Source organism: Mustela nivalis (genome assembly GCF_964662115.1).
Source record: "Mustela nivalis genome assembly, chromosome: 6".
Taxonomy (NCBI): domain Eukaryota; kingdom Metazoa; phylum Chordata; class Mammalia; order Carnivora; family Mustelidae; genus Mustela; species Mustela nivalis.
Window position 1 is genome coordinate 110,469,262 of NC_139025.1, and position 27,180 is coordinate 110,496,441.

At 35.4% G+C, this 27,180-nt stretch overlaps 2 protein-coding genes across 3 annotated transcripts in view; one reads left to right on the plus strand and one right to left on the minus strand.

The window, feature by feature from the left end:
• CCPG1 (cell cycle progression 1) overlaps positions 1-27,180 on the plus strand; it is an 81,903-nt gene that overhangs the window by 30,117 nt on the left and 24,606 nt on the right. The window contains exons 7-10 of one of the 2 annotated variants that reach the window (XM_082733834.1): positions 1,428-1,549; positions 4,088-5,493; positions 7,760-7,857; positions 8,402-8,528. In XM_082733834.1, the coding sequence (XP_082589960.1) occupies positions 1,428-1,549; positions 4,088-5,493; positions 7,760-7,857; positions 8,402-8,418 (1,643 nt within the window). In that variant the 3' untranslated portion in view covers positions 8,419-8,528. Of the gene's footprint in view, positions 1-1,427; positions 1,550-4,087; positions 5,494-7,759; positions 8,529-27,180 lie in introns of both variants that reach the window. The other variant, XM_082733833.1, reaches the window with a different exon arrangement.
• Positions 8,728-27,180, minus strand: part of PIGB (phosphatidylinositol glycan anchor biosynthesis class B) — a gene marked incomplete at its 5' end in the record, with an annotated part of 41,016 nt that continues 22,563 nt past the window's right edge. Inside the window, 6 exons of the mRNA XM_082733852.1 lie at positions 8,728-9,093; positions 9,660-9,840; positions 11,756-11,969; positions 19,048-19,112; positions 19,709-19,920; positions 20,975-21,026. Of these exons, the coding sequence (XP_082589978.1) occupies positions 8,956-9,093; positions 9,660-9,840; positions 11,756-11,969; positions 19,048-19,112; positions 19,709-19,920; positions 20,975-21,026 (862 nt within the window). The 3' untranslated portion in view covers positions 8,728-8,955. The remainder of the gene's footprint in view (positions 9,094-9,659; positions 9,841-11,755; positions 11,970-19,047; positions 19,113-19,708; positions 19,921-20,974; positions 21,027-27,180) is intronic.

Sequence of the window (27,180 nt, forward strand, 5' to 3'; positions counted from 1 at the left end):
TGGCTGAAGATGTAGGAAAAAGAAAATAGTTATTAACCAATAGTTATTAGATAAATAAAAGCCACATAAAGACAGTTGTCCAACATGGGCAAATTGAGATCTCAACACGTAGTTTTAGGTTATTTTCCAGCGGGTAAAGGAATTCATCCTGTCAGCAGTTTGAAAAGAGAGGTTTTCTGTTATTGTGGGAAATGCAAATGAATTTTCAGCATTCAAAAAAATCTGAGATTCTTTTGAGTAATATTGAGACAAATCTACCATGCTTTTGTAAATTCAAAAATTGAAAGAGAGGAAATGAATCTTAACAGAAGAATATGATAGCTGGTAACAGTTGTTTGTGATTTGGCAAAAGTTTTCCTTAGTGTTTTTCAAGATTATCAAAGAAATTGAAAGTTAGCTTCTTTTAGCAGTAGGGGAAGACATAGTAAACTTTCATTGCAAAATCCTATGTTATAGTAATAATATGTCACTTGGTAGATGTTACGGTCAAGGTTGCCAAATGCCTTTTGCCTTATTTTTTGATTCAGTGTTGTGTTTTTGTGTTTTTTTTTTCCTTTCTCTCATGCATGAGGCATGTAGCAAGCAGCATGTGAACAGCATGTCTTGGCAAATTAACATTTTGGTTTTTAGGGTTAAAATATAGAGAATCCTAGTTGGTTTAAGACTTTACCACTGCAGGGATGAGGTTGGTGGTACTCTAGTACAGACCTAACTAATGCAGAACTCGTAAATGATTTGGCTGTGAGAATGGTGGGTAATCACAGGCAGTTATTTTCCTTGTACTTTTTGGGCTGTGTAACATCGTTTACTAGGCAAAATATACTGAGAAAAAGATAGACGTTTTTATTTTTCCTTATTGACTTACATCCTATGAATAGATTCTATGGTTCCTTTCCCCGTTGAAGACAACACTTTATGTCCCTCAACAGTCTCTCAAAAACAACAAAGTTGAGTGCCCTCGATATCGTAAGATTAGAAACAGTGTGTAAGTTTTTAAGTTTTTTTTTTCTTTTTTTTTTTTCTAAGGGTACATAGGCTGGCTTGTTTTAGTCAAAAGGATAGTGAAGTGCTTAAACGTCCCAGGGTGTATGCTAAATTAAAAAATATACATTAACCTTGGACTGATTTTTATTGACATTCATCTGCCACTACTTGTTGAATGACACCATGAGATTTTACTTATTCTTTTGTTTATATAATAAGAGTTTTTATACAACTGTGAAATGCTGGCCTTGAAGAAAATGATCCTATCCAGATTAATTAATTAAATATATAAAGATTAAATGTTTTATTTTATGTTTTATGTATTATATATATTATATGTTTGGTCATTATAATGTTTGTTGTGTGTGTGTGTGTGTGTGTGTGTGTGTGTGTGTGTGTTGTGTGTGTGTGTATCCCTAACAAAAATTTTCACATTTTTTCAGGCACAATTCAGATTCAGAAGCGTCAGCAGTTAGTCAGAAAGATACATGAAGATGAATTGAATGATATGAAGGATTATCTTTCCCAATGTCAACAGGAACAAGAATCTTTTATAGATTATAAGGTATGTACTACTAACAAACTTTCTTAAGAAAGAATTGTTAGCCAATAATTATTGGATTGTTCGGATAAAAGTACAAAGCAGATTAGTGAGGCAGTAATAATATTATAATAATTGTTGATTCCTTACTGTGTCCTAGTCACTGCTGTGAGTACCTCACATACAGTACTTTTCTTACTCCTCACCACAGACCTGTGAATTAAGGAAGTATTAGCTTCATTTCATAGATGGGAAAGAGGTTCAAAAAAGTTAACTTTTTCAAGGTTAGCAATTGGCAAAGCTGAATTTATCTGACTTCAATCTGACTATAATTAACATCATTTTAAATTAATAGTATTAGAAAACATTGTTATTAACATTATTTTTACAGAACTAGCAAAACATTTTCAGTGAAAAAAAGAGTTTGTAGTCCCTCTCTAAGATCTTTCCTTGAAAAAGGGAAATAATCAGTGGGTCCTTTTTCTTTGGTTTCTTGTTAGGCCTGATGGAAGAGACAGCATGTTACACTTGCCTTCCTAAACTCACCTAACACCAGCAGGACTGTGCTTTCCTTAACACCTATGTGGGTTTATGAAGACCAGTGTAATAGCTGGTCTCCTCTCTGGTTCTTCATAAGAAAGATATAGGGCTTGTAGATAAATTCACAGTAGAAAAGTAAACTGTTCCTTTTTCCTTCCATTCCCCCAAATTTCCCTCACAATTTATGTACCACTTACAGGGTTATGATTATATTTCTTTAGAAGACAGAATCCCACTTGATATCTGGATTATTTCTTTTTTCAGGCAGGGACTACTGAAGTTATTTGTAAATAGTGTAGTTTTCCCCAGCTTGATCAAGTGATGTTATAAAAAGAGTAGGCATTTTCTTCTTTACCACCGTGGTTTCTGGTTCTGTAGGATGATGTTGGCTTTTAGGAGACTGACCCTACGTAGATCTTCCTGAGTCAGTTCTTGGCAGGCCTCTTAGCTCCATCTATTAAATGTGGTTTGGATTTTGAAGATCTTCATGGGAGACCTGCCTGAGATTTACTTACCAGGCACTTTAAGATTATGGAGTTTACTGAATGCAGAACATACCCTCCAGTCATTCTGTGGTCCCTTGTGCTCTTGCATTTAAAGATAATGCTACATTAGTCTGTACTACTTCATGATCCACTTCTGTTGGATACATGAAACTTGTTTCCTTTTACATATGGAGAGTAGATGAAATGATTATAATGAAATTTAAAAAAGCATTTCTTTAGAGAGAGGCAGAGTACAAGCGGGGTTGGGGGCAAAGGGTGAGGGAGAGAGAGATTCCCAAGCAGGCTCCAGTGTCCGCCCCAACTCAAGGCTTAATCTCAGGACCCCAAGATCATGACCTGAGCCGAAATCTAGTTGGACGCTTAACCAACTGAGCCACCCAGGCACCTCTGATTATTGTGAAATTTTAAATTTTTATTTGTTTTTTTAAGAGTAATGAACCAGATAGTGAACCATTCATTTCAGATAGTTATTTTTCAAGTGGAAATACTGTCATTCTCCTAAAGGACATTTTTCTTTTGTTTCTGTATATCTGATTTTCTGGTCTGATTCAAATGAGATAATGGTAATGTCTTAAATTAAGCAAAATTTTATCATTTGCTGATTTATCTATAAGGTATTTTAACTGACTGGATAATGCTCTATTAGCCTATTTAAGCATGTTGTTTAGTTTCTTGCTGTTTTTGTGAAATTTTGTTTCTAATACGTAGTTGAAAAAGATATTCAAAAGTACTTTGAAATGCAGCAAAATATCGTAAACCTAATTGAACATGGCTTCCTCTCTTTCAAGGGTGCTGATTTCAGAGTTATATTGCTAATCTGGTGATAGTCTCTTCAGAAAATGATTTGAAATTGGAGAAATTAGTTATAAATGTTACCAAGATTGAGTCCTCTAAGTAGTGTTGAGAGAACTAGGACGACTTACCTGAACTTACTTTGGGATGTAAATTTGCACAGGGTGAAGATACTTCATATAGGACTAAGATTGTTGAAATGTTTTCCTTTCAAAGAGTGCAGAGAATATAAATAGAATTTTTTAAATCCTCAAGTCATCTCTAGCTATAATTTTCCCTTTTATAAAAGATCATCTCTTTCACCCAAGGGTCAGAGAAGCCTTTAGTCCTGCCTAAATTCTCTTTAGGAGACTTCTCAGGAGAGATTGGAGTTCTGTTGTCCAAAGATAGACCAGTCTCCTTTTCTCCTGACTTGTAGGTGGGCCGAGAAACCATTAGTCTTTCATATGATTATATGGGAAATAATCATTAGTCACTAATAAACACTAATGAGAAGTATCCCTAGCTCTATTTTTAGAAATGAACCTTGTATTTTCTGACTTTTATGTATTGAAATACATATATATACACTCTATAAATATATATACTGCATAAAAGATAGTCTCTGCAGAAGAAGATACTAAAAATGTTATGAGTATTGGTTACCTAGGGTTATGTTTTGAAGATTTGAATTGAACTTTTAAATAAAGCATTTGACATTTTTCTTCTCTTTCAAAAACCTTAGTCTTTGAAGGAAAATCTTGCAAGATGTTGGGCCCTTACTGAAGAAGAGAAGATGGCTTTTGAAACTCAGAAAAAGAACCTTGATACAGAAAATCAGCATTTAAGAATATCTCTGGAGAAGGAAGAAAAAGCCTTATCTTTATTACAGGAAGAGTTAAGGAAACTAAGAGAACAGATTAGGATATTGGAAGATAAAGGAACAAGTACTGAATTAGTTACAGAAAATCAGAAACTTAAGCAGCATCTGGAAGAAGAAAAGCTGAAGACACACAGCTTCCTTAATCAGAGGGAAACTCTTTTGGCAGAAGCAAAGACGCTAAGGACGGAACTGGAGAGAGAACGACTAGTAACTATGGCTTTAAAGGTGGAACTCCAGCAGTTAAGCTCTAGTGAGTCATATGGCAACCCAGACTCTCCCAATGTATTGACTGAAAAAAAGGAAATAGAAGTCCTACGGGAAAGACTTACTGAACTGGAGCAGAAGCTAACCTTTGAACAGCAGCGTTCTGATTTGTGGGAAAGACTATATATTGAGGCAAAAGATCAAAATGCAAAACAAGAAACCGATGGAAAAAAGAAAGGGAGCAGAGGAAACCACAGGGCTAAAAATAAATCAAAGGAAACATTTTTGGGTTCCGTTAAGGAAACATTTGATGCCATGAAGAATTCTACCAAGGAGTTTGTGAGGCATCATAAAGAAAAAATTAAACAGGCAAAAGAAGCTGTGAAGGAAAATCTGAAAAAATTTTCAGATTCAGTTAAATCCACTTTCAGGCATTTCAAAGATACCACCAAGAATATCTTCGATGAAAAGGGCAATAAAAGATTTAGTGCCACAAAAGAAGAAGCAGTGAAAAAATCAACAGTTTTTAGTGAATATTTACATCCACAGTATAAGGCACGTACACAAAACCAGAATAAAGGCCCTACTACGCAAAGAGAGGGAAGGAAAGAAAAGCCAACTCACTTTGAAGAATTTAGAAAAAATACAAATTCACAGAAGTGCAGTGCTGAGCATGACTGTAGTGAAAATTATGATTCTTTCAGAAAATCTTGTTCTGGTGTATTTGAATGTGCTCAACAGGAATCCATTAACCTTTTTAATATGAAAATGTTGAATCCTGTAGGGATAGATGAGTTTAGACAGTTAATTGAAAGGTATTTATTAGAAAAACTGGATAGTTTTCATCACTGGAAAGAACTTGATCAATTCATCAATAAGTTTTTCCTAAATGGTGTCTTTATACATGATCAGAAGCTCTTCACTGACTTTGTTAATGATGTTAAAGATTATCTTAAAGACATGAAGGAATATCAAGTAGATAATGATGGAGTGTTTGAGAAGTTGGATGGATATATATATAGACACTTCTTTGGTCACACTCTTTCCCCTCCGTATGGACCCAGGTCGGTTTACATAGCACCATGTTATTATAATAGCTTTTGACATTTATAGATTGGGTAGCAAATTTAATCATGTTAACATCTTGGAATGTTAAAGTACTTTTTGTAAAGAAAAAAAGTGCAATTTGTAAAAGTACCTTATTGCCAGAGAATTTAGAATAAATTAAGTTGAAAGATAACAATTTTAAGTTAATAGCCGTTACAAACTGAAAATTTCATATAATCAGTTTGACTTGAGCAAATGGTTAAATTCTGCCTTAAAAATGAGTTAAGGATATGTAAATCCTATTTTAGCTCGTTTCTTTTCATTCTAGTTTATATGAAAAGGTAATCATCTTAAGTGAAATGATTTTTCTTTGGTCTTTTATTTATTTACTCACTTTGGGAAGCTTGGGTGAACAGTACAGAGTTCACTCTGAAATCGGAAGAGCTCATATGTAACAATTTGGATTGGCCCACTTCTTTGTCTATTCCACTTACCAACTAAACTATACTTAATATGGTTATTACACAATTATTGTTCATAAAGGTAGAGCAAACTTAGTAAGCCACAAGTTATAATGTGTGTGCCTTATATACATAATTTCTAAAAATAACTATCAATTGCTTATCAGCTTTATATTCTGTAACATGAAACTTGGCTAATCTTCAAATGTTAGCTTTATTTTTTAATCTTTGAGTTAGTTATATATGTCTTTTTGAATAAATGTAATGTGTCTATAAAATAATGAGACTGATTCTGATGTCTTTAGTCTTTAACTATATAGTGCCTAAATGAGCAAAACATTGTGAGGCTGCCCTGACAAAACATGGAAAATTCTTGCCATCAAGGAGCTCACAAGCTTTTGGAGAGTTAGGTAACAATAAGACATTAAATAGAGGTATTGGAGGCACATTGTGTGTGGTGGCCTCAGCCTGGAGATGTTTGGGAAAGTTTCAGGAGTGAGGTGGTCTTTGAGGTGAACTTCTTTAAACTGGTTATTGAAGGAGAAATGAGAATTTGCTAAGCAGAGCAGGACATTCTACTCAGAACTATATTTGGAGATATGAAGACATGACACTTTAAGGAGGCAAGGTAGTGCTGGGGTATGAAAAGATACAGATCTTTTGTGAAGATCTGAAGGATCTCTTTATGCAAAAAGACTTGCCTCATTGCATTTTGGATCACTGACAACAGTCTGAAATGTTGGTTGGAAAGAGTGAAGCTAAAAGCTAGATGGTGGTCTTTGAAAAATTACAGACATGAGCTGATGAGTATCTGAACTATCTGGAAGGAGACAGATTTGAACAATATAAGTAAAATTGGTGGTATATCTTGTGAAAGAGAAGTAGAAAGTAACAATACCAGATTTCTGGTTTGGGTCACTAGTTGGATAGTGGCATCACTAAGATAGGGATACCAGAGGTTTTGGGTGAGGGGAATTGGAAATGAGAATTGTGCTTGTAGGTATCTGTTAACAGCCAAGTTGAAAGAATTAGTTGGCCATTAGTTATAGGACTCCTTCTAGCCCAGATTGTGTGTGTGTGTGTGTGTGTGTGTGTGTGTGTGTGTGTGTGTAGATCATCTAGGCTGGGGTGGTATTTTCAGACTCCTGGGGCACACTAACACGTATGGGGTTGTAGAGAAAGAAGGCTTAAGAATACTGAAATGTGATGGCAAGAAAATCCAAAGATCATCTCAAGTGAAAGGAGTATATATACATGTCTCAAATGCTTTAAACAAAGAGGAAACTGGATTTCATGGTTGTGAATTGGGTGGCCGTGAATGGCATTATGGACTGTTTCAGTGAAGTAGTGACAGAAGTAGCCTGATCATATGGAGTTTGAGGAAAGCAGTAGATACATACCTTGGGCTGTGGCTATAGAAAAAGAAACTTTCTTTAGTTTGTAAGAGATGTATACATATTCTTCAGTTTGTAAGATATCTATACATACATGTAAGGGATGAAGCCACTGGGAAGAGATTGATTTTAAACTAGAGGAGAAAAAATGGAAACACATCTCATTATTTTATTGTCACATTTCTATTTATCTGTTGAGTATTTCCCCTTTTTACTACTATAGTATGTCTTTTTTTTTTTTTTTCCCTGTAGGACGAAAGTATAATACTGAATCTTTTTGGTATGGTTGTGTTAGGATTATACTTCAGATTAATTTAACATCCTTTTTCAGAGTGTTCAGATAATAGATTAATGGAGAAAAACATTAAGATTGTGTCTTGTTTAAATTTAACGCTAACATAGATGAAAAATGTGTTTACTGCTTTCAGTCGACCAGATAAAAAGCAACGTATGGTAAATATTGAAAACTCCAGGCATCGAAAACAAGAGCAGAAGCACCCTCAGCCACAACCTTATAAAAGGGAAGGTAAATGGCATAAATATGGTCGCACTAATGGAAGACACATGGCAAATCTTGAAATAGAATTGGGGCAGTTACCTTTTGACCCTAAATACTGATCATCATGATTAAGTTAAATTAGAAAATGGTAACAGAAACATGGATGCTTTCTACAATGTTTGGTGTTGAAACTAAAATGAAATTATCAAGATAATGTCTTTCTGTCATTTCTAAGTATCAGTTTGATGACTTTATTACTCAGAAGCATCAAGTAAAAGCTTACTAACTTGCATTTTCCTTGTAGTTTAGCTTTGCTGAATTTTTTTTTGGCACTGGAAATGTTCAACTGTAGTTTTAAGGAAGCTGGGCATGCAACACATTTTGTGCATGAAATGTCTTCCTTTCAGTGTATGAGCTTAAAGCAAGCTCAAATCCTATGACAAAGTGTAATTAACACTGACATTTGTGTTAAATTTGCAGTAGAGCTTGAAAAAAAATACGTTGTGATGGAATTTCATCTTTTAACATTTTATAATCTTACACTTGCTTCTTGTCTTTTTGTGGGTTCAAGAGCCCGTTGACTTGTGAAGAATATGCTGCCTTCCTATGAGCTTGCTGACTTGTTCTCTTGTGAAATTTCTTGCACATCTGAATATTGTGGGAGAAACAATAAAACTACACCATGAGGAAAACTAAAGGTCTTTATTTAAAATCTGGTATTTGTATTAAAATTTTTATACTTTGTGATATTTATTCATACATTTCCTCAGTAGTAATATTTGGTAAAGCAATTCCAGTGGTTTTTGCTAGTTCCACGAATCTTACCCAGTGTTTACAGGCATATTTATGCAGCATCTAAATATCTCTACCCAGCAATGTCTGTTTCTTTAGGAAAGGTTTTTTTTTGTTTTTTTTTTTAGATTTTATTTATTTATTTGACAGAGAGACAGCAAGAGAGGGAACACAAGCAGGGGGAGTAGGAGAGGGAGAAGCAGGCTTCCCAGCAGAGCCAGGAGCCCAATGCGGGGCTTGATCCCCGGACCCTGGGATCAGCTGAAGGCTGCCGCTTAACCTCTGAGCTACCCAGGCACCGCTTTAGGAAAGACTTAAACACAGTTCAGAATTTCATCTTCTGTTGAATGTTCCTTTTAATTTCCGTTCATAGACATATATGTGACTTCCAGTTCGACCTTCTGGCAAGTGAGTGTGGAAGAACACAGCAGTTCTCTCATAGTTGCTTGAAATTAGGAAAGTGCTTATTTCCTAGAAGTAAATAAATGTTTAAGTAAATAAAGGCTACATTTTCTGAGTACTGTTTCAAGAACTTTAGAATGACCTGATTTGCGCCTCTACCACTTTTTTTCTTAATAAAACTATAGTTTCTTTTTTAATTAATTTATTTTAGAGAGTGAGAGAGTATGCAAGCAGATGGGGGGCGCAGAGGGAGAGGGAAAGAGAATCTTAAGCAGACTCTGAACTCACCACAGAGCCCAGCACGGGGCTCAGTCTCATGACTCTGGGATCATAACTACAAGATCACGGCCTGAGCCGAAACCAAGAATCAGACATTTAACCAACTGTGCTACCCCGGTGCCCCAAAGCAATATAATTTCTTAATAAAAGAATTAACTCACGGTAAGTAACATATATATCTTGATAGTTATAGAACTGGGATGGATATTGACCAGAGGAAAGAACCAATTACAAAATATGGGGCTTGAAAGAGACCATAAAAAAGTTGTCTGTTTACCCAAGTGCTAAACCAGAGGTAAAATAGTGACTTTTCCCCTTTTTCATAGTGACTTTTCCCCTTTTTCATATTACCTTACCTCCTCTAAAATGCTGAAGATGATCAAGTGAGTAGGCAATGTTGAATCATTGTGAAACTCTTTATCTAGCCAGTTTAAGGGATTCAGATAGAATATATCTGCTTCGTCAAGGTACTGACTTTTTCCAGTCAGGTCTGGGGGACACTGGAGAAATCTCATTGGAAGTGGGTAGTGGACGTGGCTGTGAAGAGAAAGTTACCATAATAGTTACAAGAAGTTAAAAAGGGTGAAAGTTTAACAATTACTCTCAAGACCTACCATGTTCACATAACAAAATGTGAAGCCTAAATCTCCGCTGAGTCCCATTAAGGTGAAGAAGCAAGATTTTAATGTAGTTTTCTCAAAGATGGACAATAGGATTGTTATACCATATGCCTATGCAGCAGCAGCATAACCTTCAAGTCCAAACTAAAGCATGAAACTCCACTTTAAGGTGGGATAGTAAGTCAGCAGTGTGGGAGACTTTGAATTCTCCAACATCAGTATGCTTTTCCAGGAATGGAAGGGGCCTTTGGGATGAAGTGGGTGACTTCTTAATAAGAGAACAATTCCCCATGGGCTTAACTGGCAAGGTAGAAAACTTCATGAACAAGAAAGGATTCTTGCTCTCTTCCCTTTCACATCCTTAAATAAGTTGTTGCTGTGTGGGGTTTTTTTTGTTGTTGTTGTTCTGTATTTATATAAATAAGATTTAGTAATAGAGAGCAACATATGTTCACTGAGTAATGGTTTTATTGTGGCATAGAAAGACTAGACTGTGTGTAAAAAAGATGGATTGATGGAATTATGACAATTTAAGCCAATTACTTGGGTCCTGCAAAAGCCATGTTTGTAATTGCCTAAGGAAAAATAAACACGTGATAAAGGTTTATGTTATCTATGAACTGCATACAGAGTAAATTTACACAAGACCTAACACTTCATGGCTTGTATAATTTAGGAGAGGAAGGTCTTGCTTCAGGGAGAAAACCAAAACAAGACGAGAAAAGTTGTAAGTCTTCTACTCTGAAGGAGACTTTTTTTTTGCTGCATTGTGCAGTTTGAAAAATATAAGAGGAGAACTTGGTGAACTACTCAAAACCTAAGATATCAACTATACAGCCATGTATGGAAAGCATCTTATGCCTCTAGAATTCCTGTTCTCTGCAGTGTTACTGCTAATGTGAGCACAGAGGGAGAGTGAATATCCCACTCTCACCTCTAGTTTTTTTTATATAGGAGGTGAACCTCAATTTGAAGGGATACTTGGGTCTTACATCTAACCTGTGGCTTTTGCTAGGCAGTCCCAACTTTCTAATTATGTTTTAATGATTGGCATTAATGATTCAGTTGAGTATTCCAAAAGTGTTAAATTATCTTAAAATGATAGCAGCTTTGATAGTTAGTTGATGTTAATGTTAGTTGTAGTTAATGTGCACATGGAAATTTAACTTCAGACTGTTTAAAGCCAGGCTAAGTAGATGTAGAGCTTTTTAAAGGAAAGCAATTTGCTTTGCCCATGTTCTGTTAGTAGGCAACTGGAAGCACAGGCCCAAATGGATTTCTTTTGAAATGTCCTGCATAGTTAAGGCAGTTTTAGTGTTGCATTTCTCAGAAATATGTAATTCAGGCATTAGAATATCATCTAATTGAATTTCCTAATTTTTATAGGTGAGACAACTAATATAAAGAGATTTAAAAAGACTAGTATAAGACCAGGGCAGCAGTCCAGCAGTAAATCTGGAGTAAAATCTAGTGTTTTGAGATTAATTCAAAGTTTTAAGAATGGAAGATGTATTACAAAGATTTATAGTAAGCTCAGTGATAACAATTTTACTATGGTTACCTTCAAATGATCTACAAAATATTTTATATTATATTATACTATTTTATAGTAGATCATTTAAATATGTCACATTTTTAAAATAAAGCTTACTTAAAAGTTGTATATGATTTTCATTGACATAGTTTAAATGGCTTTTAAAATTCAGTGAATATGGATAAAGTTTCAGATTTCTTAGTCATTTGATCAGTTACCAAGTAAACTCAGGAATCTGAAAGGAATTTTTAAGTAGTTTCATTTTCTTAATAGCATGTAGTGGAACAACTTCTATTACCTATAATAAGGAGTAGAGTGGCAAGGCATCATTATAAATACTGAAGCTGAAGATTTATTTGGTTTATTGTAACAGAGTTCTTGAACATGAGTCATGACATCAAGAGTACCTCGTTGATGAACTAAACCAGTATACAGGGCAAGGAGCATATTCGATAAAAACAGGAAGCTGAGAGCTGGTTTCTTCCATGTTTTCAGGTGGTTTAGTGAGTACCCTGTATGAAGACAGACATGAACTATAATACTGGCATTCTTGCTTTAGTATAGCTAAGCAAACGTTAACTGCAAATACGTTTATAAACCTTAATGGAAGTAGCACAAATTGAAATAATGTCATGGACAAATAAGAAGCAATATGTCTTTATAATTTCTCTATTCGCTGTCATTGTCCTCAGATCTCGACATTTTTCTTGGAAAAAAGAATGGAAGGATAGAGGAAAAAGAATGGCTAGGGAGTCCAACAGACCCAGATTTGAATTCTAACCCTGGCACAGGTGTCTTCTTTTACTTTGCTGAGCATTATTTTCCTCATCTGCAAATGGGGTAACAGTAACTTTTCCAAGTATTAGGAAAAAACGTACGTCCAGTGCTTATCCTGGTACATAGATCATTTGTCTGTCTCCTCTCTTTAATCTCCCAAGCGCTAACAATGGATTGTGTACATATGTGGCAGAGTATCCTCTGAGAAAAATACACCACTGGGAGATTTTCAGAAGTTACTATGTATGGTGGCATGGGTATCTTCTTCTGAAAGAAGTATGTCTTTTCTTTCACTATAGTGTTGGGCAATTTGGAGATGTTGAACAACTTATTTTTAAATTTGTAAAAGTTATTCTTGCATGTGGCAAAACCCCCAAGCAGAATAGAATGAAAAGTAAGTCTCCCATCCCCTTCCTATAGTCCTCCTCCCCAGCAGTAGCCACTGATAATGAGCATATAAGGATCTATTGAAAATACCCTTAAAAAACAGGCCTTTGCATTGGAAAAGAATGAGCTTATTAATGAACTTGACATTTTATTCATACCCCACATATACTGTTTTCATGGAATTTCATGGAATTTGGGTATCCAGGATCCAGTCTGTGGCTTGCCTGGAATTTTAGCACTAATTCCTACCAGGGCTAAGGCACTGTTTTCCATGATCATCACCTAATTGACTGCTTCAGCTGTTTTAGGTTGGCTCAATCACTGAAAATAACATGAATAAAATTAATTTTGAATTGTTCCCATTTAAGGACACTAACATGAAGTTGGCCTAGGAGGGACTATTTCAAAAACAGGAGTAAATTAAGACCTGTAATTTACTTGATTTACATCTAGTACTTCATGTAAGGACCTACTTTATAGCCAGAGGTTTCCATTGAGGTTAAACAATAACATTGTTTTTTAACCCTTAAACTGTCCCTGCTCCCTTTCCCCCAGGGGACTTACTTAAAAACAAGTCCTGGAAACCAGCCTCAGGTAAGAAAGCTCAAATACAAGGGTGGGTCAGGCCAGGTGGAGACATCCTGTCAGTGGGGGCGCTTACTGTCTTCTAGCTAACATGGTGGTGGGCTAGTTTCTATGGCTACCGTGGGGTGAATTGTAATTCAATCAGCCACCTGTGTGTGGCCAGGTCCAACCACAGGGCCTTTGCTCCATACAAGTTTGTCTGGAAAGCAGGGAGGGGTGGTCCTCTCTGTAAGGGGCGGCCCCGACCCGTCTATTTGACGGCAGGTCTGATTCTTGATGCTTGGCAAGAAATAAAGCTTTGCTTGACCTTCGCTTTGTATCAGTCTCACTCCTTTAATCACAGAGCCATTATTGAGGCATAACACTTCACATTGTCTGAAGACACTCATTCTTTCAACTTACCATTGTCATAAATTTAAAAAGTATATATTAACATTCAGTTTAGGAAAAACTAAAGATACCTTTTGTTGTACACTTAAATATATCTTAATTAGGTATGGTGCCTTTATCGCTTTTCTTTTATTTCTATTCATTGCTTTGAAGATTATAAATGATATATTGTACATAAGTAATATATAATTGAAAATAACTTCATCTATTCCAAGACATCTGATACCTGCCACTTACTTGATAGCCGAACCAAATTTGGCCAAGAAATCTTAGAATTTCATTCCTCTAGGAAATGTTTTAGATATCATTACCTATAGTTCATTCTATTCATTAGTTGGAATTTCACACATCTACTTGAAATAGCTGATTAGCCAAAGCACATTTTAAAAAGTGTGGTAAAAAATGTAGGAAGATCAAGAAAACTAAACCGACATGTACAATATATCTAAATTTATGTTTGCTATGGTAAAATAAGGAACCTACTAAAGTTTGAGAACTATTTGAGTTTTATTAGAATTGAAATAGGATTCCAGGAGTTCTCTTATCTGTAATAATTCTAGTCACAGAACTAATAGACCAGCAAGCTTAAGAGCTGTGCTTTCCTGAGTAGATGGGAAAAAACTAAATATACCTAGTGGCCTCAGATTACAAAAATCTACATTAAAGCCTATCCTGGCAAGCCACTTTAGAAGACAACTTGCCCTCAGGAATATTCAAATGAAGTGTTACCTCTTCAGGTTGCATTTGTGAAATGTTCACTCATCCAGTCTTTTCACTCACTAAATGTTCCTTGAAAGCTTTTTTAAAAATGGGCATTAGGGATACAATGGTATGGTGACTGATCTAAAACTGGAGTGTACGGTGGTAAATGCTGTAAAAATGGCATTTTGGGTAGAATGCTGGAAGAAAATGTGCTTGTATTTCCATCTGATTCAGTACGATGGAGTCTTAAATTAGGTAATGCTTTTATTTTATATTTTCTTTGTGGTGATAGTAGGATGGATCTTTTCAGAGAGAACTGAATCTCCCTATTATTTGGGGAAAAAATACACAGAAAATGCTGGGAAGAGGAGGAAAGAAGGAACAGCTGAACAGATTTGGATTTGAAGACTTCCAGGGATTTCAAACTGACACTGAACATTCTCCAGAGAATTGCAGAAACTGGAGCTGTTAAAGGGAGAGATGGAAATACATTACAGCTGCAGTGCTAGTCTGTGCCACAAGAGAAGCTTAGGATTCACAGTTTACTTACAGGGAAGCAGTATGGTTTCTTCAGTATTTAAAAAAGGTAACAAGATCCTGTAGCTGCTGTCTACCAAGTCTACATAACTGTATGTACAAATAATAATGCAGATGCAATTCTCACTGCAAGGATCCACCCTAGAATGAGCAAGCTTCAGAATGGGATAGGCAGCACACTGTAATGTAAGCATCATCTAACCTGAAATGTGAGACCCCTCTCCCAATTACTGAAGATTCTGTGAACACAAGTTTTCTTCTGTTCTGTAAACCACTTAGGGAGATCTTTTGGCCTCATGTAATTTCCAAGAGAACAAAGACCTCCTATGAACCTGGGTTCATAGGAATTCACACACCTTCACTTCACATACAGCAGTCCTCCCTTCTCTGCAGGGGATACATTCCAAGACCCCTGGGGGATGCCTAAAACTGCCAGTAGTACAGAACCCTATACTCTTAACAGCTATATAACAGCTTAATAGTAACAGCTATTATTAATAGCTGTATTACTATTAGTTACTATTACTATTACTATTAATAGTTGTAACAGTAGGCTGTAATAAAAGTTAAAAGAATGTGGTCACAACATTTCTTATTGTACTGTAGCCATCTTCCTTGCGATGATATGAGACGATAAAAATGCCTATGTGATAAGATGAAGTATGGCAAATGACGGAGGCATTGTGATGTGGTGTTAGGCTACTACTGACCTGAGGATAGGTCAGAAAAGGGATCATCTGCTTCTGGATCTTGGTTGGTGCAGGTTACTAAAATTGTGGGAAATGAGGACTGAATAAGGGCACGCTACCATAGTAACTCTAACTCAAGCTAAATAACATCCCAGAATATTTAATTTGCTCCTGTTACCTATGCCAACAAAAAGATACATAAAAGAGGAAGTTCTTAGGAATTTATAAGACTGATAATTATCTCTGGGAAATGGAACCAGATGATTAGAGCATGACACTATAGGGTTTTTTTCTTTTTATACCAGGAGTTTATTTTTATAACAAACACCCTGGGTTCTTATCCAATCACTATCAGATCACTGTTAAAGTTTTACATCCATCATGTCCCAGCTGACTCTTCTCCAGAATAAAATCTAAAAACTTGAGTATATAAGAAGGCCCCGCATGAGTTGGTTCCTTCTTTACTCAGCCATATATCCTAATCATCCTATGATTTATCTTGATACACACAGTTACTTTTTAAGTTTTGGATACTTCCTATTACAATGTATTTTTAAGCAAGGACTGATCAGTTCCTTCTTACCAAGATAAGGTTCATTGGAACGGAGTGGATGCGAAAGTTAAGGGCTGTACATTACTGATCCCATCAAACACAGGGGTAGGAAGGGTGCACCCTTGTTTTGACAAGACTTGACAGAAAATCCAATCTAAAAGCCCAAGAAAAAGATCTCTACCAAGTCTTACCAGAGATGTTTCTCTGGGAAAGCTGTTCAGTTAACTTAATTCAGCATTTACATGAAAAAAAAAAGTGGTTTAATTCTGTGATGGAACATACAGGAGAATGGGCCTGGGGAAGAGAAACTTGGAACTATTACGAACAGTAAGGAGAATATTGGGCACAGAGATAGCAGGAAGAATTTTATGTTGCTACTTCACTAAGGAAATAAAGCTATTTTCATATAAGTCCTAAGAAATGCCCAAAACAAGATGTTTTAGGGCTTTATTACCATTTTATTTAAAGAGATAAATTATCAAAATAACCACCTGAAAGAGTGTAGGTGCCTCTGAAGAGAAGAATTGGAAGGAGGGCGGGAACCATTGGTTTTTTTGTTTGTTTGTTTGTTTGTTTTTTTAAAAACAAACGTATGAAATGGCTTTTCAAATAACGTGCATGTGCAGTTTTGATAAAACAATTAGTGTATGGAGAAACAGACTAGCAAGTCTGTGTTGGCCACTGTGATAAAAACAGATGAAGCAGATACCCAACCTAAAATTAGTAGCAGGTGTTGGAAACCTCATCAGCGCAAATTACAAGAGGTTCAACTAAAAATACCAATCCTACTAGACCAATGGCACCTTTCTTTTACAGATAAGGAAACAGAGGCAACAAGGTTATACAGTTCACTAAGGATCAGAGCCAATTACAGAAGGTACGTTTCTCAGAGTTAGTCCTGTTCTGGATAGATCTGAGGGAAATTCAAATTAGGCAAGAGAAGTTACTGTTGATTGAAAAAATGGCTGCAGTTATCACTCTTCATGTCCAATCTCTACCTGAGCATGAAGTTCCTTTCTCATCTCTTGAATCTGGTCTGGCTTTGCGACTTGCTTTGACCAAAAGAATGTGGTGGAAGTGATAGTGAGACAACTACAGACATAGTAAGTTCTAAGCAACTGAGTTTTAATGTGTCTATTATAAAGAAATTGCTGACTGAGTTGTTAGGTTTACCTAAAAATCAGGTTTTTAAAACAGGCCAAAAAAAAAAAGAATAAAAACTTGAGATTTGAGGTACAGTATAACTCAAGATTTCATATAGTTAGAAAAGACACAAATTAGGCCATTTAGAACAATTCTGAAAAGAACTCTTATCTGACATTGCTCCTGAACATCCAAAGACTAATGTCCTGGTGAGCTCACTATGGACTCTTAGTGGGAATACAAGTCTCTTCAGGTCCAATTCAAGGACCTTAGGAATGTGTCCAAAGGAGGGATCGCATTCTTTGAGAAAATGAGGGGTTTTGCTAGTTCTCAGTCCTTTAGGGATCCTTCTGAGTGGACAAAATATGGAACAAATGCTGATTCTTGTTCATTAGAAGGAGATCCTCTTCAAACCTCATCAGCATTTTATCTCAATCTTTGGAATTGGAAACAGGTTACCAAGAATGTGCCACTTAAAAGATTCATTCTTTTGGACTGGGAATGAGGATTCAGACAACCCAGTCTTTCTCTAAAACACTCTGTAAAGACATGGCACAGAAGTGGAATGCTAGAAAAACCTTAAATTATAAAAATGAAATGAAACCAAGTTCCTAAACTAACTGAATAGCACACACAAATATTTGACTTCTGGACTTGATTTAATTATAACTCCAGCTCAAGTGGTGGTAAAGAAAAATTTAAAATCTGAATAGTGATTCATGAGCAGATGTGCAGATTTGCTCTGATGAATCTGCCCACTATTCTTAAGACTTGACAAATAGCTGTTCAATGCCTATAATTTGTGCCTGCATCTATATATGAAGTGAGACTATAAAGTCATAACACAAATGAACTTTGGTTTCAGCAATTCAGATGTGTCAAATATTTGGATGTGTGTGTGTATACATATATAAGTTATATATGTGTGTATATAAATTATATATGTATTTGTATATAAATTATGTTTGTATCTCAGTTGAAGACAGTACATATAGCTTAGAGATAGTGTATACTTGATCAAAGCTGGCTGCTTAACCCAGTGGATGGTTTGGTGTTTTGTTGGTTTTTTTAGGTCAAAAGTTTGATATCATTAACTCCCTAGATTTTTCCAGCCTCCAGTCTCCATTGTATACGTATTTCTTCCCTCCCCAGTAGTGATTTTTTTTTTTAATATTTGAGGGAAGCCAAGTCATTTATTCTGAATTAAACTTGAAGTTAATAAAGTTTCAATTCATATTTTTTCCAAACCAACCAATGTAAAAATTCACTTTCTCCAGAGATCAGTGCTATAAGACTTTGTAGAAGTCACATGTAAAAAAAAAAATTATTCCAAAAGACCTAGTGGAAAAATGGAGAAAAAGCCAAAAATAAAATCAGAGGCATGGATCACTTTAAAAATTGCATATGCATTAGAGTGAATCTTAAAGTGGTAGATGTGTATGAAGAAGCACTAAAAAGTAGTTTCAACAGCTATAAATATATTGTTCATTTGTCAAATGAAGAATTCCATAGTTTAATCATAAACTTAAAATGCTATTATAAAATAGACATTTCATTACTTTAGAATAAAAGAGTCCTACAACCAGAAACACCACCACTGACAGGTCCTTTGGATATTAAATCCTTATTTTTTTTATATCACATTTTAGGACATAGGAAAAAGTATATTTAGGCAGTAAAAAGAATACTGGAGTAGTCTACCTTGTAATTAAATAGCAACTCTCATTTAGTTTAGTTGAAAATGTATTTTAGTGTTTAAGGAAAATTTATTATCTAACCTATTTCTACATAAATGCAACTTTTTCTATATTAAACAAAAATACTTACCACAGAACACCATACAAAATGGTAAAACTGGATAGATAAACCTAAATTCTTTGTGGCTCAACATGCTATAATAAAAAAAAAGATATTAAGAGAATTACATGACAACTTGAGAAGTAAATATATTTAAAATGAAATATTAACAATCTGTTTTTCTAAATACTGAGACTGAATTTCCTGCTTCAGGATGCAGTCTCATTATTTTTTAGTTAAAAGATGATGAAGTGTTAAAAGTAATCCTAATATTTGATGTCAATGTGAAATTCTAAAGTACAATTACATTCTAAAAAAGATTTCTGTTACCAACCCAATTAAGTCATATTACTCAAATTTGGAATAAAGATACATACATTTTCATTTAAAAATATTTCTCTAGTCCTTCAATACTTAAAATTTTGGTAGTTTCAAATTTTAAGAGCAAATGAAGTTTTTTCAACTCCTTGAAAACTGAATGTAATCCTTGTCAAGCAAACTATACATATCAGAAGTATTCATTCTGAACATCAGCATAATTATTACTTTTTCTATCTGCTAAATAATCTCCAGTAATAAATCATAAGAGTCAATACATATCCAGAAGATAAACAGTTTACTTTTTGAAGAATTTAATTTAAATTCTTGGTCACATTAAATAAATTAATTACTTGAACAAATAAAATCTTACCTATAAACTAGCAGTGTCCATAGCACAGTTACCAAAAGTATTCGGTACCTCTTTGGGGCCAGAAAGCAGCCATGAATAAAGAAGGGTAAGTGAGTACCCAACACAGCTGGAAATCCTTGACTAAAGTACCAATGCCATGGATGAGAACCATAAAATGTTCCCAAATTCTGAAGCACGTTAAATTTCAAAAAGTTATATTGAACCAGGGTCCACTGGCATAGTTGATGGAAAGAAAATAGAAATATATTAGTGCCAAGTATGAATCTTCAACATTAGGGAATTTGGCAGAATCTTGAAGTCTAAAAACCAAACAATATATTAATAATTTTGATTAATTACAACATGAAATCATTCTTTATTCATTTTTAATGTTCTAAGTTTTAATGTGTTGTTAATTTATTAAAAAAACTAGGTTTCTGCAATTCAAGAAATCATAAATAAATGTTCGTATGTATTTTGATAATGTAAGTTTTACATACAGTAAATGATAAAAAAGATCCTCAAAATAGGTTTTGTATGAGTATATGTGTTACCCATATTAAAAACTTTATAGTTTATGATATCACACATTAAAATATAAGCCTTGAGAACATTACCTTTTGAATTGTCACCAACAGCAACAACAGTTCGGCAAAAACAGCAGTTAACAGTAAGTGCTCATTTCTGCCAGGCAATATTGTAAGCATTTACATGCATTATCTCATTTAATCCTTCAACCTTATGAAACAGGTACCACAGTTATTTCCAGTTAAGGAAACTTCTCCAAGGTCACATAGAACAACGAAGGCACCAGGTTTCAAACTGTGGCAACCTGATTCCAGAGCCCCTAAGTGACTTAAAATCAGGGAACTTAAAAACAACCAAAGGGCATAACCAACAGTCATTACATTAAAATGTCAAATCAAATCCTTGAAGAGAGTATTCTGATTAATTTGGAATTCTGAATGATTGAGTTCAATTAAAGTTTAAAAATTTAACCTTTGTAACAAACCTGACTAAATTGTACAAACTTGACAAAAATGCTATAAAATGGGAGTCCTTTTAACTTCAACTATGAATATACAATTCCGTTTTATAGAAAACACAGCAAATTGAATGAAAGGCATATGCCAATAGTTTTTTTTTTTTCAATGTATCCCATAAAATTTTTAAAAAGTGATTTGCCTGTGTTCCCAAATATTCACAGATTAATAGGTCAGGTTGAGTTTTTAGTGTAATAAATGGTTAGATTAAAAATAGCTATTAGCTTAATGTATTTTTACTTACTTGACCAAAAAAAATACGATCAACTATCAGAGACAAACTCAAAGTGACAAATCTGAAAAACAAAATAGAAGGGTGATTAACACTCTGAACTTACAGAAAATCCAATATTGGCATATGGCTTTTACAAATGCTTGGCCAACCAAAGTCACTTTAAAAATGCCTTACACTTTTGTCAACTGAATATGGATTTACACGTTGAGAGGTCTTTCACAGATAGAAGCTGTATTTGTTTATTTATTTATTTTTAGATTTTATTTATTAGACACAGAGACAGAAATCACAAGCAAGCAGAGAGGCAGGCAGAGAGAGAGGGAGAAGCAGGCTCCCCACTGAGCAGAGAGCCCGATGTGGGGCTCGATCCCAGGACCCTGAGATCGAGCCCGATGTGGGGCTCGATCCCAGGACCCTGAGATCATGACCTGAGCCGAAGGCAGCGGCTTAACCCACTGAGCCACCCAGGCACCCCTAGAAGCTGTATTTAAGGAAAGTTTCTAAAAGTAATGAACACTGTATTATCTATTGCTATACAACAAAGTACCCTAAACGTTGGCAAATTAAAACTATGAACATTTATTACTTCATTGTGGGCCAAGAATCCAAGTGGAGCTTAGCTGGGTGTCCCTGGGTCAAAGCCTTTCATGAATTGTCAAAATGTTGGCTGGGGCTAGAGAGTTTCATCTGAAGGCTTGACTGGTGCTGGTGGGGAAATCTGCTTCCAAGCTCACTCAACATGATGTTGGCAGAGCTCAACTCACTCAACATGGATGTTGGCAGAGCTCAATCTCCCACACATGGGAGATTTTAAAGACTTTTAAAGACTACCTCCTGACATGGAGACTGGCATCCCACAGGGTAAGTCAGCAAAGAGAGAGTAAGATGGGCATCTAGCATGGATGCCAAGTCCTTTAATAACCCAATCATGGAAGTGACATCCCTCCTGCCACGTTGCTATTTGTTAGAATTGACTCAAAATATCCAGCACAAGCTCAAGGGAAGAGGATTATATAATAGCATGAATATCAAGAAGATGGGGTCAGTGGAGGCCATCTCAGAGGCTGCATACTATAAACATATACACAGAAAAACACACTATGTATGAGTATAAGCCTTCATGAATCATCACTGCATGGACACAACTGTGTAACTGTCCTATAGACCAAGGTATGGAGCATTAGCAGCACTTCAAAAGGCTCTTCTATCTTTCCAACCAGTCAATCTCCACTCCTTTCGCAAAGAGGACCACTATCCTGGTTTATGATAGTTTAGATGTTTTACCTTTACTGAATTTTACAAAAATGAAATCACACTGTAGTATTCATATCCCATTTCCTTCAATCACGTGAGATTTAACCACATTTTTTGTATGTTGCAGTACTTCATTTATAATACTATATAGTATTCTTCTGAATTACTATGCCACAATGTATTTATTCTGTTGATGGATGCTTTTTTTTAAGCTATTATGAACAGTGCTATGAGCATTCTTTTTTTTTTTTTTTTTTTTAATTTGACAGACAGAGATCACAAGTAGGCAGAGAGGCAGGCAGAGAGAGAGGGGGAAGCAGGCTCCCCGCTGAGCAGAGAGCCCAGGACCCTGGGATCATGACCTGAGCCGAAGGCAGAGGCTTTAACCCACTGAGCCACCCAGGCGCCCCACTATGAGCATTTTTAATGTGCCCTTTGTTTCCCAAATATATGTACTTATATTTCTGATGAGTATATACCTAGGATTGAATTACTGGGCTCCGGGTATAAGTGCAATCAGCTTTAGTAAATTCTTAGTTTTCCAAAGTGGTTGTATCAGTTTATATTCCCACAGGAATATATAAAGGCTCTATATCCTTTCAGGCATTTGGGTAGATGTATACTAGGATGTCATGGTGGTTTTCATTTACATTTCCTGAGTGACTAATAAATAAGGTGAGTACCTTTATACTTCTTGACCATTTAAATATCTTCTGAAGTGCCTGTTCAGGTCTTTTAATCAATTTTCTATTTTTCTTAAAGATTTGTACAAGTTTTGTATATAATTGATAGATGTTTTTTCTTGGTGTTGTGTTTTATACTACAAATATCTTCTGGTCTGAGGCTTGCTTTTTCACTCTTAATGGTGAATCTGATGAACAAAAGTCTTGAATTTTAATGTATTCAAATGTATTTATCTTTCCCTTTATAGTTAATACTACATTATACTTAAGAAATCTCTGCCTGTCTCAAGGTTATGAAGATATTCTATCACATCTTGAAGAAGAACAATTCTTTTATCTTTACATTAATATCTATATTTCCCTGGATTTTAATTTTTTGTTATGGTGGCAAGTAGGGGTCCATATGGATATCCAGCTAATTATATATTTATTGAAAAGACTTACTGTACTGCCTTATCACTGTTAATCATAAATGAGTGACTTTATGTGTGGGTCTGTTGTTGGAGTATTATGTCTCACCAGTCAGTCTATTTGTTTTGCACTGATTCTAAGTTGTCTTAATTACTGTAACTTTGTAAGAAGTCTTAATATCTAGTAAAGTCAAGTCATCCAACATTATTTTCTCTAATTCTTTTAATTAATATTAGTATTTTGCATTCCACTTAAATATTTAAAATCAGCTTTATCAGTACACACACACACACCATACTGGGCTTTAATTGGAACTCCACTGAATATACAGATCACAGTTTGGGGAGAGTTGATGTCTTTAAAATATTGAGTCTTCCATCCATGAACATGGTATATTCTTCCATTTATTTAGGTCTTTATTAGTTTCTCCCAATAATGTTTTATACCTTCCTGTGTAGACTCCTTGTATATCTTTTATTATTTTATTCATAGAGAGAGGGAACACAAGCAGGAGGAGTGGGAGAGGAGTGGGAGAGGGAAAAGCAGGCTTCCCACTGAGCAGGGAGCCTGATGTGGGGTTTGATCCCAGGACCTTGGGATCATGACCTGAGTTGAAGGCAGATGCTTAACCAACTGAGCCCCCCAGGTACCCCTTAATTTTTTATTTTGACTAATTTCTGACTGAGAAAAATTGCAAGGATAGTGTGAAGAATTTTCATATATCCTTCACCTAGATTTCCCAAATGTTAGCATTTTACCATATTTTCTTTATCTTTTTCTTGCTATTTAAATATGTATTTTTTCCTGAATTGTTTAATAAGTTGCAGACATCATTCACCTTTATCCCTATACTTCCTAAGAACAAGAAAATTCTCTTACATCACAAATAATCAGAAACCGGAAATACAAAGTTTTTATGGCTATCTAATTTACACCTTGTTTAGATTTTACCACTTGTCCCAATAATTTCCTTTATACAAAGAAAAACATTTTGTTTTTTTTTATTATTATTTGATGTGTTCACTTGTGTATCTCTATAGTGGGAGAGGAGTGGGATCTAGATTATTTAATCTAGATTATTTCCTTAATCTTTCCTTGTCATTCATGACTGACATCTTTGAAGAATACAGGATAGTTATTTTCTAGAATGTATCTCAATTTGGGTTTGTCTGATATTTTTCATGAATAGATTCAGGTTATACATAATGAGAGTAATACCATAGAAGTGACAGGGTATTTTCTCTGCTTCTGATTATGTGTCTTATGATACTGATCCATCCAGTTGCTGGTAATGTTAACTTTGATCCCTTTTTCTTTTTAAAATTACTTATTTTTTAAAAATTTTATTTTTAAGTAATCTCTTTACCCAATGTGGGGCTTAAACCCACAACCCTGAGATTAAGAGTTGTATGCTCTGCCAATTGAGCCAGCCAATTGATCCCTTGATTAAGGAAGTGTCTGTCAAGTTTCTCCACTGTAAAATTATTATTTTATCCCTTATAATTAATGTTTCATGGGGAGACACTTTGAGACTATATAAATATCCTCTTATTCCTCTAATTTTTACCCACTAGTTTTAGCATCCAAATGAAATAAATATTTGCATATTCACCTTGTACTTAGTGAACATGCTGAATTTATTTACTAATCCTAATAGTTTAATTTTAGATTCTTTTGGATTTTCTACATACAGTCATGCCATATAGTTTTATTTCTTCCTTTCCAACCAGTTGTTTTTCTTGCCTTACTGCACTAGTTAGGACATATACTGTTAAACAGCAGGGGAAATAATGAGCATAATATATTGCCCCCGATCTCAGGTAAAAGGATTTCAGGGCTTCAAAACTTAGTATGGTTTTGCTATGACAGTTTATAGAAATCTTTGTCATTTTAGTGAAGTCCCCTTCTAATACACATTTTCTAATGGTTGTTCCCCCTCACCCATTATGAGTAGGCTTTTAATTTTATCATGTGGCTTTTCTGTGTCTCCTAAAGTAAAACCAACCTTGCTTATAATATATTCTTTTTAATTAATTTTTTAAAAAATTTTTGAAGATTTTATTTGGCAGAGAGACACAGTGAGAGAGGGAAAACAAGCAGGGTGCATGGAAGAGGAGGAAGTGCCTTCCTGCTGAGCAGGGAGTCTAATGTGGGGCTCAATCCCAGGACCCTGGGATCAAGACCTGAGCTGAAGGCAGATGCTTAACGAATGGGCCACCCAGGCGCTCCCTCATTTTTTTTTTTTTTTAAAAGAGCATGTGTGCAAGTTGGGAGGAGGGTAGGGGGAGGAGGAGACAGGGAAAGAGAATCCCAAGCAGGCTCCGCACCCAGCACAGGACAGTATCATGACCCTGAGAGTATGATCCAAGCTGAAACCAAGAGTTGAAAGCTTAATAGACTGAGCCACCCAGGCATCCCACTCTCTTTTTTAATACATCGTTAGATTCAATTTGGTAAGTTTTAAGAATTTTGCATTCTTATCATAAGAGATACTGATTTATAATTGGCTTTTCTTATAATGTCCTTGTCAGATTTTGGGATCAAGGGTATGGTGTCTTCATTAAGAGTTGGGAAATGTGGAGCACCTGGGTGGCTCAGTGGGTTAAAGCCTCTGCCTTCGGCTGAGGTCATGGTCCCAGGGTCCTGGGACTGAGCCCCGTATTGGGCTCTCTGCTCAGCGGGGACCCTGCTTCCTCCTCTCTCTCTCTCTCTCTGCCTGCCTGCCTACTTGTGATCTCTGTCTGTCAAATAAATAAATAAATAATCTTTAAAAAAGAAAAAAGAGAGTTGGGAAATGTGATTCTTTTTATATTCTGTGGAAAAGTTTATGTGGATTGATGTTTCTTCTTCCTTAAACATACAGTAGCATCACAGTGAAGCCATCTAAGCCTGGTGTTCCTTTGTTTAAAGTCCTTAATTACAAATTAACTTTAATATACATAGTACTATTCATATTTACTATTTTCTCTTTTGTCAGTTTTGGTAAGTTGTATTTTTCTAGGAATTTGTCCATTTCATCTGAGTTGTCAAATTTATTAGCAAAAAGTTGTTCATAATATCTTCTTATCTCAATGCCTATAAGATCTATAATGATGTCCCATAGTTTGTTGTGTCTTGCTAATTGTTGGTGAGAATGTGGCACCTGAAAGGCAATTTTTTTGATTTTACAGAATAAATGACAAAATGATGTCCCAAATTCTCAATGTCATATAAAAGGCAAGGAGAAGTAGGTCCATACACAATAGAAATTTTCCTAAGACTAATCCAAGATTTTTCTCTGTATTTAGAGATACTTTTCCAGTCTGGAAACAGACATGCTACTGCCAGCAGAACATGCTACTGTTCCAGGTTTTTTTTTCTTTTTCTTTCTTTCTTTCTTTCTTTCTTTTTTTTTTTTTTTTTTTTGAAATAAATAGCCCTAGGTGCTAGAGGTTTGGTGTTAGGTGCTAGAGGTTTGGTGTTCCCTTCCCAGTTCTGACCCTGACCAGCCCAATCACCTTGCAGGTATCATTTCCTTCTCTGAATCTCCAATGCCTCATATGTGAAGTGGGATGACAGATGAGATAATTTTGTGCCTTTTTTTTTTTTTTTTTTTAAAGTAAACTCTACCCCTAACATGAAGCTTGAAATCACAAGCCCGGGAGCAAGGCCTACCTTGCTCTACCAACTGAGCCAGCCAGGTGCCCTGCAAATGGTTATTTTTAAAGGGTGGTTAGTACATAAAAGGCTGTTGCTGGGACCAACTCAGTGCAACAACACTTGACAGTTTAAGACTAATTAGGACTGTGAATCATCTTTGTTATGCACTGTACAGTTTCAAAGTATTTTCACTTACATTATCTCATTTGTTCTTTCATATATTTCCCT